The 19503-nt window shown below is 41.2% G+C and overlaps 2 protein-coding genes across 2 annotated transcripts in view; one reads left to right on the plus strand and one right to left on the minus strand.

Annotated features, from left to right (window-relative positions):
• Positions 1 to 387, plus strand: part of PGBD5 (piggyBac transposable element derived 5) — a 77644-nt gene extending 77257 nt beyond the window's left edge. The window contains exon 8 of the mRNA XM_067293428.1: positions 63 to 387. The gene's annotated coding sequence lies outside the window, so the exon portion shown is untranslated. The remainder of the gene's footprint in view (positions 1 to 62) is intronic.
• Positions 388 to 15597: 15210 nt separating this feature from the next.
• GALNT2 (polypeptide N-acetylgalactosaminyltransferase 2) overlaps positions 15598 to 19503 on the minus strand; it is a 101562-nt gene continuing 97656 nt past the window's right edge. Inside the window, exons 15-16 of the mRNA XM_067293429.1 lie at positions 17740 to 17859; positions 15598 to 16283 (exon numbers count right to left, since the gene is read on the minus strand). Coding sequence (XP_067149530.1) covers positions 16128 to 16283; positions 17740 to 17859 — 276 coding nt within the window. The 3' untranslated portion in view covers positions 15598 to 16127. The remainder of the gene's footprint in view (positions 16284 to 17739; positions 17860 to 19503) is intronic.

Consider the following 19503-nt stretch of genomic DNA (forward strand, 5'->3'; position numbering starts at 1 on the left):
AGAGTTAAATCATACACTGCAATTGCTTTATTTTTTCCCTGTTTTCTTTCAAAACTTTTCAGAGCAATTTTATAACAGCCAAGTCTTTCAGGAAATACATGTGCGTGACCTCTTCGCAGGAAGTGATCCACAACTGTATTTCTGCATGGGACAGGGAACTACTTTTGTGACACTGGTTTTGTTCTACACAAAGGCACGCTTGCAATAAATTTTTACAGATTTTGTACACCATGAGCTAAATTCTGAGTTCCAAAAATGTGAAGTGTGGCAACAATAACAACAAAATGGATTTATAGTATCACTCTGATATCTTGTCATGTGATTTTATTTCCTCAACAAAGTTTGTTTACAATCAACAACAACTTTGAAATACAGTCAGATATATTACTGGTTGCTTTTCTGTCTTGTTCTTTTCTAGTGTTTTGGGGGAAGACATTTGGCAATCCTTTGTGTGCATAGGTGAAAGGATATCAAGAACACTGCTAGAGAAATTTCATGTTCTCACTCTAAGACCATTAGAAGCAAAAACCTGAAATCTTTATCCAGCCTCTCCTTTCACTGAGTATAAAGGGTGTTTGCTTCATAAAAAACAAGTAAAAAGCGAGTGCTTAAGCCTTTCAATGTGGTCTGCTCACAGACATAGAAAAGGGGACTCCCACGCCACCACCACACACACACGTGCACACACACATGCATGCGCGCACACACACACACACAGTTTCCCAGCCACCCCAGCAGCACTGCATCACCAGAGCAGTGAGGGGGCAAACACAAGGATGCAAGCTGTTGGCCCAGGTCTCATGGTTGTCTGTACTGAAGAGTACCAGTCCTTTAGTATTATCACTCCGACTCTTCCTTGAAATGTTTGCACCACTGAGGGTACCCACCAAAACCGTGACCTGCGTGCCAAATGCGTGGTGTTTGCAGACAGAACTAGACACTATCACCTGCAGATGACCTCTGTCTTACAGCTTCATATCTACAAGTTAATGGGAGCATGTTTAAACCTTATTCCACAAAGAGAGTAGAAATCTTGCAGGATAAGATGTAAGTGGAGTTACAATGGGTCTTTGCCAGCAGTGAAAATAAAGATTTCCCCTATACCTTAGCCTTGTGCTCGTCATACCTTAGTAATGGTAGAGCCCTGCACAGGGGAACAAGCTGCAGTTGATCCTCAAGGTGTGTACTAGCATGGCTCAACACTGACCTCTTGCTGTGATGTTTCAGGTGTCTAATCTCTAACACACTAGGGACACTACTTAGGATATTTCTTCATAGTAACTGGTATTTTCCACAGAAAGAAATTTAGTTTGCATCTAAGTCATCCATAGAAACATCCAGATTTTCAATGAAAATAAAATATAAGCAGAAGCAACCATCAGCAAGCCCCTTGACCTTAGCTACATAATATCTCAATGGACACAGCCTCTACTAGGTTATTATCTTTCCTAAGTAGCTTGTCTAAAATAATAAGTAAATAAATAATAATAAAAGGATGGAAGGAGATTCTGGCAAGTTCAACACCTCCAAGCTCTCAGAAATCCTATCAACATTTCTGTCATCGACATAGCTGAATTGACAACTCTTAATTGCTGGTCAGAAAGACAATTTTTAATGTGGTCTAAAGCCAACAGTCTGGACACTTCATATAATCAGCTCCCACAGAAAACAGGTCCCTTTTTTCTCCTCTGATACCTTTTATTTTTTGTTCACATTGTGCCACAGTGGTCGCTGCTGGGTAACTGGGGAGAATCCCACAAATTTCTACTTTGAAACATCACATCACCGAAGATCAGGGATCAAACAGCAGCGTTTGCCTGCACCACACAGTAGAGCTCATCCCAGACCAGCGCTGAGGCTGGAAGTGTGCAGATACATCAGGGTGATGGATGAGCACTGATGAGCCCTGGCAGGTGACTGGGCTCACTAGCATGAGACCAGTCCTGCGCTGACAGATCACTCTGCTCTTTGGAGTCAAGATAATATCCAAGCAGCACTGCACCCTGTGAAAGTATCCACACACATCGGGCTACTGCAGGTAACTCTGTACATCCACAGACATATAGAGTCTAAAGAGATGATGATGACAGGCCCCTGCAGTGTGACCAGCCATGCACTAGCCATGCTCTACTGTGTCATAAACCAGATGGGAATTTCTCTGAATTCAGCGACTATTATGGTTGGAGAATCCCTCCTCCTACCCTCCCCAACAGGGTATCACTTTACTCCCTGGTCCGTGGACATGCCGTGACCTGAGCTAATGCTGTGTGTAATCAGGCTACATAATCAGAGTTGCAAGCAGCAATGCAAATCTTTAACATTAATTGAATAAAGCAAGGAATTTAATTTGTGAAATCATAAAATCCAGGATCTGATTAACACCGAGACACATACACATGCATAACCTCAGCGCTGTCATTTAAAACAATGCCATCTGTTTAGATCAGGCCAGGGCCTGTACTAACTCAATCTCCCATGAAATTTTTCTCAAGAGAATTTGCAGCTAATAATTCCAGCAATGCAGTCTTTTTTAATTAAGCCAAACTTAACATTCCATTTTGCAGTGCTTTCTACTGTGCTGTTCTACTTAGCCCTCTGCCCCCAGAGAGGAAGAGAGAGAGAAAAATGCAAAGTCACAGACACTACAGAGAAAGATGTACCCAATGATCACTAAGTCAAAGCACAGGCACTTTTAAAACACTTTCATCCAAGACTGGCAAAAGCACTTCATGCACATTAATGAATCACATCTCATCAGACCCCTGCAAAGCAAAGCCATCTCAGCTCTCTTCACAGATGTCTGTGCTCCAGCTTCCTTAGATTACAGGCCAGGTCAGATGCCCAGCCAGTAATGGTTTCATCTTTGGAAATTAAGAGTTTAACACAACAAAAGAAAAATGGTGATGAGAATTGAGGAGCTCAACACTCAGGACTCAAACTGAAATCAACATTAAAAAAAAAAAAAAATCTTACAACACACAGGGCCCTTCTGGATCATACTGTGAGCAACTTTGCCCCAACTATATGTCACCTCCCCAACTTCACTGTTTTTCATACCTCCTCTGACTGAGCACTCCCTCATTCTCTCCTTTCTGCTCCCTTTGGCCTCCTGTTGCCTGCTTAGCCAAAGGGCTATTCGTGACCTTGTCCTCTCTCCAAGCAAAACACCTCCATCCTGCCAGAAAACCCTTTTGCCTCATCAGCCTAAAACCTCTCCTTCCTGTTTATGTCCACTGCTGTCCAGAAGCTACAGGTCACAAGCCCTCTTAGGCACTAGCTCTCCCCCTGGCCCCAAGGATTCCTGCAAACCTCTGTCCCTCTGAACCCTTCCCCCTTCCCTAGGTCAGGACTTGAATGGGACTTCCCAGGAGTGCCTGCACTGATGTCACCAGAGATGCTGGCATGCAATTCATGTATTTTACTCTATTTAGCCTTTCTTTGCAGAATTTGTTTCCTGTTAAAAGGTCTCAGATCAACAGCCTGGGAATCCAAAATCCATTCTTCATCCAAAAAGCAAGAAGAGTGGCAAAGCAAATTCTAAGACTCATTGGGAATTAATGGTCCACAAATCTGAATGACAATAAGCAACCCTAAGCAGACAAGCTCATATTCCCCAGCATAGCTGTTGCCTCAGCACTGAGCATGAGGTAGCTGGTACCAACTGCAACAGGAACACACTGAGGTGCAACAAGCCAAAATGTGCTCATTTTCAGGTACACTGACTCTGGGCTGGATATCAACCTTAAATGAAAGGTTAGATATTTCCTCTGCCAGATTCAGATTCCCCAAGAACAACAAAGCAGAACTTATATCACAGCATTGCCTCATATCCTTCAGGGAAACGGTGAATCAAAACATGTTAAACTCTTCTGGACAGATGCACAAAATTAGAAAAGGGAAAAACTTGTCAAGCTTCCAGCAGCCAGCTGTAATGATGCCAAATAATAATCTACAAAATTTGGAAGTTATGAAGGAATCTGGGGAGAGGACAGACATTTCTTTAATTTGTTGTGAGATTAGCATCTGCAGCCGGCCATGCTACAATAAATTACAAATCACTCTCAGCAATCAGAAAGGTTAGTTGGCTACTAGTCTATCTGTATCCAAAAGCCTTTTAACACCAAAACGGGGGAGATATACATATGTATATTAGTTCATATGTGTGCCTGTCTCTTGATCACTTCAACTGAAAGACCTGGTCCCCAAATAGAAGCAACTGTGTCTCCACCCAACCACAGAAGAACTTCTCCCCCTCAACACCTGCAAAGGGTATTTCTTTACCTTTCAGCTTTCCTCCATTTTGTACATGCTCTTCCTAGTCCCCATTTTCATTGTATTCATGATACATCTCTCTTCATTTCTCTCTTCATTACTGTGCCCAGCAACCCACCATCACCTCGTACAGAGATATTTCTGAGACTGGATGGAAAGAGATATCCCAACAACTAGGTTAGCAAAACATTTTTGTGTTCAGATAATCACCCCTTTTATTCCCATCCAGTGATTAATACAGAGCAGATAGAGCACAGCTCTGTTCAGAAAGGCAATTTCAAACATACTGTTGTTGGGTTCCTCAGTTACTGTTTTTCCGGACAACAAAATAACATCAAGCATTTGCTAAACCAAACATGGATGAAACTGCTCAGTTGGCTGTAGACTGTGGAATCAATGCTATTAAATACTGCAAGTTGGGTTTAATAAACATATTAGAATATGAGAGATTTTATTTCTTTTATTCAGGTGATGTTTTGTTGCTGCAGCCAAGATTGCACTAGAGAAACTCTATTGTGCTCACACCAGTTGCTAAATGTCTGCATTCCCTACAGTAGTCATGGCCAGTGCAGTAAAGAGACAATTTAAACAACCCATCCATATTTAGCAGTATTCTCTCTTAACTGGGTCAATTTTAGCAGCCAATTTCAAGTCATTGTGCATCATGTTGATTTTGGAACCTCCTTTTCCATTGCACAGAATATATCTACCTTCTCCCAGCATGCACACAAAGTGTGGACGCTTAAACAGACTCAGTGGGAGCTACCAACAGCTTTTCCATTGCTTGTGCAATAAACAAAAGACACTCCTGAGCTTTTGGTACCACAGGCCACTGAACAACATGTTTCTTATGATTTACCCAGTAACATCACCAGCCTTTCAATGAAAACATCTATGGAGGCACAGTGGTTCAGCAGACTAGTTGTAAACCATTTGTTGTGGCCAGTTTGCAAGGCACTGGGATGCATGTTTCTCCAGTTACTTCCCAAAAGAGCAGCCTGCAAGAGCAATGACCGGACAGTCACAGTAGAGACCTTGCCTGCAGGAACCAAAAGACTTGGCCAGGGCAGGGGGGGATGTTCACTTTAAGCCTCTGAATGCTGGTCTCACTCTTGGCACTTACCACCAGGGTTGTCCTTGTGCAATGAGAGAGGAAACGCACCCTCTGAGCAAGGGAGACCAGGCATCCAATGAAACTTGGCTGAGGGACCTCACCTGCTACAGCCCCTACCTCAGCTGTGTTGGAAGTGCTGCCCCACAGCTACACAGGGGGGGCCCAACCTCATGCCTGTGCAGAGGTTTAACCACCAGATATGCCCAGACCAACTCCCTCTTCTTCTGTGTGCTCACCCTACCCGTCTTCTCTTCGGTTTTACTGCTGCTGGTCCTGACCAACACTCCCCTTGCAGAGCAAACACCTGTGCTGCTTTCTTGCTGCAAATAAGCAGCAAATAGCTTCAAAGCTGCCAAAATGGATAAAACTGGACCAGAAAGAGAGGAACAAGCACTTTTTTCCTCCCTCTTCTTTCTTTTTTTTAAATAATGAGGAGTTATTTATAACATTACTAGGTTCAATGCTGCAAGACAACAGTGCCCCTTCCCAGCTGACAGAGCTTCTCAAGCAAAGACAGCCTCACCATAGCTTGCAGTGTTTTATCGCCTGAGGCAGCTTAACCCAGTTTCTCATTTAGTTGATGAAAATCAGCAGTGGATGAGATTCACTGCTGTTGCTGTTCTTTGGGACCCTACACAAAGGCTGAAGCATTCATAAATGTATGTGCAGCTCTGTCTTAAGACAGCAGCCCTTGAGGCAGTAAGGGGAAGTCATTGCAAATTTACTTAAAATGGGTGGCTGCAAAGTTATCTTCCCTCATTGCAAACAGTGAACATCTTACACCTAAAGCCTAGGGGATTTACAGGCCCATGGAAAATTTACCCTTCCTCTCCTGCTAACCCTTCAGGGCTTAAAGGCTTTGGGATTGAGATATTCAGTGGAGGGCACGTCAGCCCCTCTCCAGCAGAGGGATGGCGCCTCCAGAGGCACCGTAACGAGGCCAGTGTCACACAGCTGGACTGGACCCCTTACCATGAAGGTGCACGTCAGCACACAGAGGCCGAGGGGCCCCGACTCGGCCCCTCTTGGCTCCCGGAGGGGCTGTGCATGTGCTTGCTTCTGCGGGCCGCTAAGGAGAACATGGCACAGGCAAAACGACACCCGAGCATTGCAAGCAAGTAGCAAGAACAGCAGCAGGTTTGTAGGTTGCTTGGAGTTGCACAAAGCTTTGGGGATAAGGTGGAGTGGGAGCGTTTCGGGAAAGGGTGAATGAGAGTGAGTATCAGGAGACATTTCAGACATTAGGTACCTTGACATGGGCCTTGGGCTTTGCAGGATGCTCCCTGCGTGGAGCTGAGCCGTTCAAGTCCAGATCTGGCTGGAGATCCATGCTGTAAATTTGCAGCAGCAGCTGTGAAAAGACGCACAATTTGCATTTGGTGTGGCTGCCAAAAGCTAATTAAAACAACAAAAACAAACTAAAGACAGCTCTGCATATGACATGGTTCAGTCTAGTCAGGTAGAACTTGTGCTTCTTATCTGCGTCAAACCAAACTCCCCACAGTGAGCTTTCTACCTTTCCACCTCCTCAGGGCTAATTTAAGAGCTGTTCTTCACAGCCCATAATAATCGCGAAAAAAAATCAAGTTGTGTTCTGCCAAAAGGAGGAAACTGGAACAAGGGAGTCAGCAGGTAACTTGTCCTGCTGCCGTCTCTGGCTTTCCTAAGGAAACTGATGCTCCAGGGCACTGACTCAAAGAAAACTGAGCTGCCAACAAGAAATACACCTCAATCTCTCCCTGCTGGGGGAGTTGGGCAAACAGTAGCTGGTCTGTGCAGACAGAAAAGGCCACTTCCAACAGATAAAGGAAAAAAAAAAAAGCAGTGGATTGGTATGTTTAGATGAACACCGAAATAACAGAACTGTATAGAGAGCCATACAGAAAAGGATTTTCTCTATGGATGCCTTATGCTCAGAAAACCTCTTTGTGACTAATATCCCCTTCAAACCTATCCTGGCAGGTAAGGGTGGTAACCTCCTGCGCCCTGAAAGTCAGTCCCTGACAAAACAGAAGAGATCAGTTCATTAACAGAGCTTTTCCTAAGACACTTTAACCCAAACTCAACGAAATGTATAGAACATGTTTGCAACTACGCTTATTCCAGCCTTCCTGGATGGAGGAGAGGCCTACCTGCATGCCACAGCCAATTCAAATATTTGGACAAAGGCAGAAGGGGGCAAGTAGAGGGGAATTAGGCTAAAAGGTCAGGTTCAGCTCACATGGATTTGGACCCACCTCTTTGTTCCCCATGACCTTTTATTTAGCTGGGCCTAAGCAACTTTGAGAGGAAACTGAGCATCTCAAAATGATTTTTTTTTTTTTTAATTTTCAGGAAAATCACTTGAAGAGTCCTTGCTTCAAAAGCATTGCTCACTTTTGCCAGGCTCAGTTCTCTTTCACGCAGCCTGAGCACATCCTCAGCTTCACTGCCAGAAAGCGTTTTCACCCACATGTAAATGGATCACAAAACAAGTAAAATACTGACACTAAGAAAAATGGTGGGGTTGGTTCCCACCACATGTCACACCATGCAGGAGCCTTCAGGTTGCGATAGCCACTTCCCCTTTTCATCATCATTTATGTTGCAATGGAGTTCAGGCTACTTAGACCTGGACCCCTTTGTGCCAGGTGAGAATATTCATCAAATCATACAAGCCTTATTCCAAGAGTTGCAAACAAAAGTCTAAATTCAGGCACAGCACCAAGATTGTTACATTCAGGCTAATGGAAAATTCCATGGCATGTTTTCGAAAGTCCATGAAAGACTTCCGCAGTGAAAAAAGCTATGTGAGCTCTCAAAAACTGCCCTCAGGGATTGTGGAATGAAGCGTCACCAAAATGTTGAAGATGCTGTCTTTCACCCAAGACAATACTGAAAATCCTGATTCTTATGGTTTTATATCTGTGGCAGTTTTGGAAAGGAAGGAAATTCTTAAAATGGCATTTGGAACTTGATCCCTGAAGGCACTAGATGACTTCTATTAATAATTACAAAAATTCATTTCCTAACCCTTTCTAGAATGTTTTCATGTTTATTCTTTCTAAAAAGAGTCTGAAATTTTCAGTCTTTTTGCAGCCTTTTACATTTATAAAATCAACCAAAACCCTTTTCACATTTTAGGCAAGATGTTAATTAGACCACTTTAAGTAAGCTGTAGCAAAGAAAGGTAATGTTTGAAACAAGAGCTGGAGATGGGATTCCCTAAAGAGCACATTAAACATCAGCTGCTTGGTAATTACTTCTGGGTATGCTCAGTTGGCACTGCCACCTTGCACCTTCCTGGAGACACTTGCTTACCTAAACTGCTATGCATTCAAGTATTCATATTCGTCCAGCTTCAGGTGTGAGCTGCTCAGGGCATTTCAGCTGGAAACTGTTAGCTAACATGGTCCAAAGGACAATGTAATCCAATATCCTGGCTCCAACAACAGCAAATGCCTACGGAAAGATCAAAGCAACGAGAACACCACCGAGTAATATTTCTTCCACCTGCTCTCCCAGCTTCTATCAGCCTCTGACTGACAGACTTCCTGGTGCATGCTGTAAAAGAGTGTACTAGCTTTTGGAATCATACATACTCCCTGGATGTTAAAGCCAGAAGTAATTACCAACAGTGTGAAGTACTTTTGTTTTAAACATGGTACCTGATTATATGCTTTTTTGCCCTTTCATTCACTGTTTTGGATGAACAATGCATTAAATTGTTCCCTATCCATCTTCTCATTAGTGTTCACCAGGTAACCTCCTCTTGTACAGGAACCGTTGCTTTCCAGCTCAAATCAGGTGGAGCAGGGAGGTCCCTGCTCCTTGCTGATGAAGGATCAAAGGAGCAGGTGTAGAAAGTGGCCCATGGTATCTGCTCTGCGCCTCTTGGTTTGCATTTTAGCTATGTCTGCCTCCCGCCTTCCATTTTCCCCACACCTCAAAATTTCATAGCACACTGTGTAAACACTTATCTATTCCACTACATACTCCTGTTCTGAATAAAGAAGAACCACAACAGATCAGAGATTCCAGCTGGACAAACAGTTTTTGGGTTGTCCCCTAAGCAAACTGACAGATTCTCAAAAGTGTCAGTTCAGGTCAGCAGCCTGTGAACACTGCTCATGGACACCTGATAAAGTGCTTTGTTTATTGCTTTCACACACACAAAAAAAGACTGTCTTATGACCTAAAGGCCACACAAATTTATCTTGCTGGACTGGATCTGATGGAAGTTAAGATCTACCCCAGCAGGATTATTGATTCAGAGCCTTGCAGAGCACTGTGTAGAAGCTATCTGTCTTTATTGCAAGGCCTAAAGTCCAACATGTGTGATAAGCATCAGTGGGCAGCTTATAGAAGTAACAGCTGTAAGGGTCCAATCCTGTTTCTGCTGGAGCAAAGACAAGTTTCACTGGAGCCTTTACTCCATTACAAAGGACCTTCGTTCCTTACCATCCCATACCTGACCTGGGAATAGCTCAGAGAACCACTGCAAGAACAACTGATGGTCTGGAAAACCTCCTTCTCAGCCAGTTTAAGAGGCTCAGACTATAAAAGCAGAAGTTATAGAGTCTGATGCCATCAACTCTTAAGCTCTGATGGGAGAAAACATTTTCAGCAGCAAAATTATTAATTAGCAGACAAAATAGTTGGGAGTTGAAGCTAGACATCCAGCCTGGAATGAGGCTGAGTGCTTTTGTCAGAGGTCATATCCAAGCAGAAGCTGGAGGACATGGCACAAATATCACTGTTGAAGATGCTATAGCTTATGCTGCAGAGTGCAGAAGAGTTGGATCTCATTTGACCTTAGACTATGAATTTACTGACATGCTAACCATGGTGTAAGTGATGCTATTCTAGAAAAAGGAAGCCTAAGGTTTCTATTGTGCTTTTTTCTCCTCCCTTTCTCCTGACCGCACTTTCAGTGTTTTCCTACCTGTTAAAGCCTGGATCAGCTAGACAAGGAACTACACAGCAAAATATAAACTAAGGAGTCCAGACAGAAAAAACTGGAACCTTGAGTTTCTTGAGGCAAGAGACTTAGCTCTGCAGCTACTTCTCTACACCCTCCTCACTGTGCACCTCTTTATCTGACCCTTCCACTTCACTTTTCTTTCCACTTTTTTATCTAAACAACAAGATACCAGGACAGCATCTTTCCAGGTTTTTGTAGCTCTTACAGTGACAGAGCCCTGACCTCCAATTGAGAAACAACTTGCTTGAGAGGATGAAGGGTGGTACAAAAGTTAAGAGAAAAATGTTCTGCAGAAATCGTGCTCACCGTGCAACCAAAACACAGACACACTGTAGTCATTTTCTAACCCACTTTTTACTACAAAGCCAAGGTCACTGAAGGTGGGATTTAAACAATATGGAACAGGCCCCTTTTAATAATAATAATAATAATAAAAGACCTAGAAAAGATATCTGCTTGGTAGAAATACAGACATGAATTCAAGCAGTTCTCTTTCTGCATACAGAGCAACAATATGATTTTGTGTTGCAAGAAATCAAGTTAAAAAGGGTATTTTGCACCCATTCAGACAACCTCTTCGAAGCCTGTACAGAGAGAACATCTGTGGACTGACTTTATTCCCATTTTTTCAAGCTTGATTACTAATGGATCTTAAAATAGCTATTGGATGTTAAGCTGTAAATAAAATGTGCAGTCTAACAAAAGATACACTCTGACATTTGTGCTCATTCTGTAATCACGGCCTATTATCCCAGACTATTTTTTCAATCATTTCTATTCATCTGAAATCATTCTAGACAGGAACAAGCCTCTTGCTGGAGTATTCCATAACAAATTATTGCTATGAAATTATTCATTGCATTTCAGGCTGGATGAGGACACTGACAATGTGACTCAATGTGACTCAAGACCACATTAATTTATAGTGTATCTACATTTAATATAAATCCAAGTAAGAGAGGGTAGACAATGATATTTGTATACAAAAATTTAACTTTTCAAAATAACTAAAGTTATGGCAGTAGCTCCAGGCAGAGACCAGACCACAATGCCCAGGCCCACCTCAAACCAGACAACAGTCCTTATTTCAAGCAGTTTATAAACTTCTAGTCTCTCTCAATATTCTACTACTTTCCCAAACACACTTAGGCATCTTCTTGAAAATTCTGCATTTAAAAAACATTTTGGTTAATGCCCAAAGAGGAAATATTCAATATTCCATTACAAAAAAGGTATAAATATATCTGATTTTATGCACGACAATAGGCAAGCAGGGTAAACCTATGCATATAAAGAAGCAACATCAGGCTAAGAAGCATGACCTGAAATTCCAACAAAGAACTTGCACTGAATGGAAAACCTTTATATTTGGAAATAAGAGGAAAGAAACAATGGAGTTTTGGTCAGAAGTAAAGTAAAATCTGCTAGACAGTTCATTCAGTCCAGATACTTACACTAAGAAGTTTACAGGGAAGAGTACCCACAGAAAATATGTAAGACTCTAGGCAGAGAGATATGGGACAAAAAGACATCTACATTTAACAGCGGATTAGATTAACAGCTACTACTGCCAGAAGCCTGTTGTAATTACATGTTTGTTACCTGTCAGCTCATAGGTGTCAAGTGGCCTTCCAGATGGAGAAATCTCAGTCGAGTTCTCAAATATCATCTGTAAACAGAAGGTTGTTTTTGTTTACAGCAGTTTGACAGGGCCATTTTATTCTCTCCAAGCATAAATATTAATCAGTGGTCTACCCTCTTACCAAAAAAAAAAAAAAAAAAAAAAAAAAAAAATCTATTTGATATCATTTAGACTTTCTGAAAGGTGCCAGCTAGTTACTGACTTCTGGCATGCAGGGAGTGCAAGTTTGCAGTCAAGAACTCTTTTCCTCCAGCCTGACAGGAACAATCTTCCCACCAATCTGACTGAAAGAGTGGAAGCATTTAAATCTTTCCTACAAGTGCTCCTGCATGGTATGCCAGCTGGTCATCTCCTTGAGGCCAACTATAAAGCTAAGTTTTTTTAGAAGAGGAGCAAAGGCCCTACTCCTGTGTACTATTAATAGCGGGGAAAAAAGGATGCGTCCCAAGAAGCGACTTGAGGAGCCTCTGAAGCTGAATGAAGTGTCACAGACAAGATTTTTACTTCCTTCATTCTCCTGGAGAGGGTCTTACCCTTCCCTACCTGCTTAGCTTGCAGCCCACCTCTGCCTAGGTGATCGTCACTGGACTGCCCTGTGTCACTCCTACAACAGCAAGCGCCAAAGACCCGGCCTCTCCCGGCTCTCAGGCTCCCAGCTTTCCATCACCTACCATGCAGGATTTGCTCTCCACCCAGTCGTGCCAGTTCAACAGTTCAGTCGCAAGCTTTCTTAACTAGACCTGTGGAGTACTCAAAAAACCCCAAACCAACACTTTACAAAGTGTTTGGGTTTTATTTAACACACAATATTTCAGATCCAGCTTAAAGCACACCACAGACAGCTGATTAAGGAAGTGGGGACCTCTGATGGAGGGCAGGAGCAGACAAGGACAGGCACTCAAGTGAGCTGCAAGAGCAGCTGCTGCAGTCCCCTGCCTTGAGCCCCCCCAGGCTGCAGGAGGCCTTACCATTTTGGAAGAGTAGTTTGACAGTGAAGAGGGCAACAGAAGAAGTCTTGACATTAGGCCTAAAGAAAACAAAACAAAACAAACAGCCTGCCCTTACCAGTATTTTCAGGTGACTACAGTCAGGGTTAACTCACTCAAAGGAAAACAGGCTCTAAAATAAGACAATTTCCTCTAAGTTGTCACACTAATTTAAATACAAGCAACATTTTTTCCTCATAAATAGAAGCATACACCCAGGTATACATACACACATTTTAAATAGGAACTTTATGAAACAATCAAGTCAACTGAGGCATTTGGAAGTCACTTCAATTTATAAGCTCCAGGCAGACTTTTTGCTTTCACTCAGTTAAATTAGCAACCACAAACTTTTCTATAAAGCATTCTTTATTTAAGTTAAACAATTTTCAAGGATGGTTTCCATCTATAAAACGAACAAAGTACAAGCTCTGTACAGCAGACTTTTCAAACCAACTGAAAAAAGTTTCCAGACTGTCTTGAAAATCTGCAAAACAAACATGTTACCATTCTTGCTCTGAAGACAGTAAGAAAAGTTCTCAGAAGAATCCATCACAATTTGCTTCAAGGGCTCTTAATTTATCTTTTAAATAGGCTGATTTCTTAAACGTTAAAACCCCCTAAAATCACAGTAAATAACTTTGGCACACTGTCATGTAAACATAACAAAAAGATACCACTTCTCATCTGTTCTCTCAAAGAAAAGTAATGCTGTCTATAACATACAGCTCTTATATTAAAATCCCTATGCACAGCATCTGTGGGGAATTAGAGAAATATTTCTACTTTCTATGATACACGTTGACATTCAAGACTTGGTTAAGGGGTGGAGTAGGGAATTTCACTAGTGATTCTGACTTGGAGTTAAGAGGCAGGTCAGAGCTGCAATTACTGATTTCAATTAGTACTATGTTTACTATGATCAAAGTTGCAATTGGAAAATATCCACAGCAGAAGCTGCATGGATTTTATTCATTTATTTATTTAAATTCTGTTTTTCTAAACCTGCAAACAATTGACTGGCTGCTGAGCCCATATTTCAGCATTTATTTTGCAGAGCAGTAGAAATCCACTGCAGTTTGTAAATCGCATCAAATTCTCAGCTAGGTTAAAAGGCTACAGATAGGGAGAGACTAAAAGCTGAAAACTAGTTTATCTGCTGTATGGGCTCTAAAACAGGCAAGTTTGGGGGAAGTGCACTGTGAAAGAGCAAAAAAAAAGAAAAATTAATTATTCATAGAAGAGTCAGATGATGGATGAGAGAAGCTGGATATAACCTTTTCCCTTAATGTTCCCATCCAAAAGGGATGCAGGTACTTGCAAGTCAAAGCTTCAGACATGCAAGATATTTATGGGCACATTTACTGACCCAGTTAAAGCCATTTCGCCCCCAAGAGTACCACCTTTACACCTACTGTATAAATGCAGCCAAAGGAAACTGAAAGTCAGGAACTACTCTATTTCCAGAGACAAAGAAAGAAGGAAAAACTGTACCAGCATACTACAGTACAGTAAATGTTTATCATCTACATTTTCTGAGATCCATAATCTTACCAAAACCATTTCCTGGCACTGCACATCTGCACTAATTTGTGTCTAGGCTGTGTTGCTTATTAGTGCTGGAACTACTTATTTACCTCTCCTTTTCACTGTAAAAGCTCACTGAAGCATTTGCTTAATAAAAAAAGTATATATTCTATGCAAACTTAAGAAAGCACAGGTCAAAGTTGGGGTCAACTTTGACAATATTATTTTAATATAAAAATGACATCAACTGGACTTAAGCTGTAAAATGCATTGTTTCTACATTTAAAAACACCATATAGGATCTGCTGGTATTCAGACTGATTTCCAGAGTCAAGCCTGAATCCATTCAAAAACTCCATTTAAAGGAACACAACTCAAGAAAATTCCCCAGTAGTAGGTCTATAAGTTAAGCAAGTGCAATTCAAAGATATTATGTTGCTGCTCATCCTTGCAAATTAAAATCAAGGTCTTGTGCTATCTGTAGACAGTAATGTTACTATTTATCTTACTTTGAAAACTCAAAAGGGGAGTTTGAGACAAAGGAACTATTCTGATTAGGCCCTGCATAAAACTGTGCTGAACCCACGTGGCTGCATCTGTGAAAGATCTGTACTGTTTATACAGCGTTTTTTTAAAAATACTTCTTCCTTTGTTTAAAAGACAAAGTACTACAGAAATGATCAACACAAACATCAAGTAAAAGTTTACAGATGCCCAGACCACATGTTGTGAATTTCCAAGCTGGAATAAACAATCCGAGCAACCATCTGTGCAGATCTGCTGGCGTGATCTGCTATTTTCTTTCTCCTCCTGAGTTGCATGATCTCCAGTGAGGGTGAAGGGTTAAGAAGTAGATCCAGTTTGCAAAGCAAAAGCATCCAGTGTTAGCACGGACATTACACTCAGCAGCACAAAATCTGCACCTTCAAAGTCTCACTCTCCTAGCATTCCAATCCAATTTTGTTTTTTTTTTTTTTTTAATATATATACATACATATATATATACATATATATATATGTATATGTCAATCACTTTGTTGATAATTATAGAATGATAAAATTGATATAAATCATTGGAAGCTGACAATATATATATTTTATATATTTATATTTAGAGTCCATCATAGAAAAGTTCATATTCAAATATACCAAGTACACACAGGAAAAAACCCTTCAAAATGACACTTTTGTTTCTGGAAACCACAAACAATGATTTCTAAGCAAATGGAGATTTCAAGTGATCTTCTCCTAAGTAATTTTTCCTGCCCTCCCTCCCACACCCTGTTCCCCACAGGTGTTTTTTTAGATCCATTTTCTATTATACATCAGCTGTTCCTAGAGTTAATTATCTGCTGTGCAAGTATGTAACTGAAGACAGAAAGGAACTGTCAAAATCTTCACACCAAACAGGAACTGTACTGCAGTCATGTTCAGTGAAGTCACTGCAGTGCTCCAGGTCCCCCTGGTTCCCTGGCGTCTGCTTCAGCGCTCTTCTACTTTCAGATAAAGGTGGAATACTGAGGTATATAAGTTCCGTGGAAAGTTTAAGAAATACATCAGTAATGCAATCAAAACTTTGCCCAATGTCTACGAACTGAAATGGCATTTTGCATGTGAGTCCTTCTACTGCTGCAGATTAAGCGTGAATTTCCATTGCTGTGACAAAGAAGGACTGCAGACCTCAACGGTGAGACCACCATTTTTGGCATTTCGGCTGTCTAGACAGAGGTTACTGCCAACATGCCTGAGTTTAGAGTTGCTTTCAATTTGTTCCCATTTCTGGAAGAGAAAATAAAAACATTAAACTATAAAAGCAGAAAAAAGGATGAGTTCCACATCCTGTCCTCTGAAGTCTGAGTCCTCATATCCTTCCCCAGCTTGTGCTTGGGAGAGCTCCAAATACTGCAACAATAGTATGTAGTGTATATATTCAAGGCTCATCTTAAGCCATCACAAGCCTTGCCAAAAACAGCTATTCACATTCAGCTAAAACACTGCACTAGATACAGAATACACCAAATCATTGTTCTTCATTTGAGTTCTTCCCAAATATATTGTCAGACCATGCACGCCTGTGTGAGAAGCCCTTGATTTGAAGAAAAAAATTACAACACATCCACAATATCACTACCAGTACAATTCTGAACATAAAGAAGCAAAAAGCACAATCAAAGGCAACCTTACAGAGATCTAGAAATCAGTCAGATGCCCTTCAAATATATGGAAGACAACCAGTTAATCTGTGCTGTCAGAAGCTCTGTTACCCAAGGTGATGCTAGGGATAACAGAACAGAGTCCAGAAAAGCAGTGTTTACTGATAAGCCCAAGTACAAGACACACACACACACACAAGCTTTTCTCTGATACTCATGACTCATTCTGCCTTTAAACCTGATCAAGGAAATCCTTCTTCCTTGGCTTCCTTATCTGTAAGATGGAGAGAATGTTCTTCGAACATTTCAGTGATCTGTTTTTAAATACTGAGATATAGAAGCAAGGAAGCTGACAGAAGATCAGAACTGATGACTTTGCAGAAGCAGATGAATTGTTACAGGACTAGATCAAAAAGATGGTATGACTCTGCAAGTGTGATTTTACTTATGCATGGCAAATAAATGAAGCAACAATACTGCATTAATAATAAAGTGCTGTTATAAAGCCTGTTCATTCCTTCACTTTCTCCCTATTTTCAATAGTGTTTTTCTTTTCTTATAACTTCAAATGCTATGTAAAATAAGGTGTTTCCACTACTGCTGATGCACATTCATGTATAATTTGGGCTGGTCACAGCTGAAAAAGGAGAAAGAAAAGCCAAAGCATCCTCCTCTGAGAGGCAGATTACCTCATCTTCAAGCTTCATGGAAGGAGGCCTTTCAAAAATACATTCTGGAATATATATTTTTTTTTCAAAAAACAGACATGACAACTGAAGACTGTTACACATGAATGCTGTTGGGCGAACCTTTACACATCCAATCTTGAGATAACAGCTCTGTATGTTAATATAACATGGATACTTGCCTATAAAAAGAAAAGCTCAGTACCCAAGCATATTCCTGGAGCTGGTATGCCCAGATGTCACACATCTTAATTTTACACACACAAACAACAGGGAGACAGTGAGGAGTAGAAGGCATAGCAGAAAATGCAGTTACCAGTGCACTTTCTTGCACTCTCATTCACACACAATCCTTGTTTTCCCACTGCTTGCAGAGTGCATTCATGATATACTAACCTGTCTGCTGTCATTTTCCCTACAGCCCTGAAGTTTTATTAGTGAACCAGGTGCTCTGTCCACAACAGTAAGGCACAAATCCATGTGTTTCACTGACTTGTCCTTTGTTAAGGCCCATTCCTAGAAAAAGGAAGAAAAGTGAAAAACAAAACTGTATATGCAAACATATGCACAAGGTACACACACTGCTACCTCTGCATTTCTAGCACACGTTAACTCCTGTGAATGGCTCAGTATGAGCACTAAAACAGTTCATTGTTCCACGAAGATCAAGGAAAAAAAGGTCATTTTCAAACACAGTAAATTCAATTGCTTCACTAATCCCCAAATCAGCTCTGGGCTGGGCTAGTTTTTTGCTCCCTCTACTGGCTTTGCAGAAGTACAACTGGCAGTCATGCAGGTCCTCAAATTTAAGTAAGAGGCACCTTTTACAGTAAATACACTCACACACAGGTCTGGGTTGCAGCATCACTGGCCACTCTAACCATACACTAAATAATGCATGTGTAATGCAAGGGAAAAAAAAATAGTAGTTCCTAATACGGTAGAGACTACCAGAAAGCAATACAGAAGACTGCCAAATTCCAGGGCAAAAGGGAAAAAGATACTTCCTATCCAAGGTGTGATTTACAACATGTAATTTCTTTTGAATACATTTAAATATGCAGTTTCTTAAATAGAGAAAAAGGAAAAGCCATTCTGCATATATTGGCTGTGCAATACTTTAGAGGTTGCTCAAACATTGTCCAACTTGTTTGATCTTAATGTCCTACAACAGGCTTGATCTTGCCCTTATGTTCAGACTTTCTCCATGCCTCTCACTCCAAAGTTTGGTCTCCAGAATCCACATTGCTCTCCATATCTCTAACTATCATTTGAGGAATGCAGCTGATCTCCTCTACCACTGAAGCTGCCCTAACTATTCAACTCTAGCTCATTGCTAGTTAAAAAAAAGCACGCACACACAAAAACCCAGGATAATCAACTTTTCTCCAGCAACTCATCTCAGATGACAGTTAGAATGACTTGCTTTCTCAGTTCCCTCCAGTTTGTACAACATCATCAAGGGCCATTCACAGCCACTTTTAATAATGATTTAACATTAAGAAATTATGCAAGTATTTTTAGAACTTATCTGGAATTTCTAAGAAACATGAGAGCCACTGAAGAGCATCTGTTGATGCCCCCCTTTTTAAGATTTACATTTAATACTTCATGAAATCTTTAAGTACTACTAGGTTAAGTAGTAAAACCTGTTTGAGAACCCTCCAGTCAGAGACAGTTAGAGAATCTCAGAAAACTTGCTTTATACATCTTCACCCTTCCATCAGAAGACTGGAAGGGCCCCAGACATAACGGAAGTCATGAAAGATCTTAACATGCTTAAAAGCCAGTGCTGTAGCTTTGCAAGTTCCAAGCTCTGCTGCTGACAGCAGCTATGTGAGGGCCCTTCACTCTATGAAACAGAGCGCACAGATGCTTTCCTCCAGTGACCCGAAACTATGACTAGCTATAAATGGAGATAAGCACTGAGTGAATTCCACCACATTGGGGGGGGGGGGGGGGAAAGGGAGGGAAAAAAAGAAAAAAAGATCACAGCAGTGCATGTACATGCTCAGGGAACAGGCTAGAAATAGGACAGCTCTGTGTGATGACTAGAAAAATCAGGGCACCTGAAAAAACTAAGTGTGCCATAAATCAGAATATCAACCTTAGACTTTCCCCTTGCATCTCTGTACATTTGGATTTATCTTTATCTCCTTG

Source organism: Apteryx mantelli, chromosome 3, assembly GCF_036417845.1.
Source record: "Apteryx mantelli isolate bAptMan1 chromosome 3, bAptMan1.hap1, whole genome shotgun sequence".
NCBI classification, from domain to species: Eukaryota; Metazoa; Chordata; class Aves; order Apterygiformes; family Apterygidae; genus Apteryx; species Apteryx mantelli.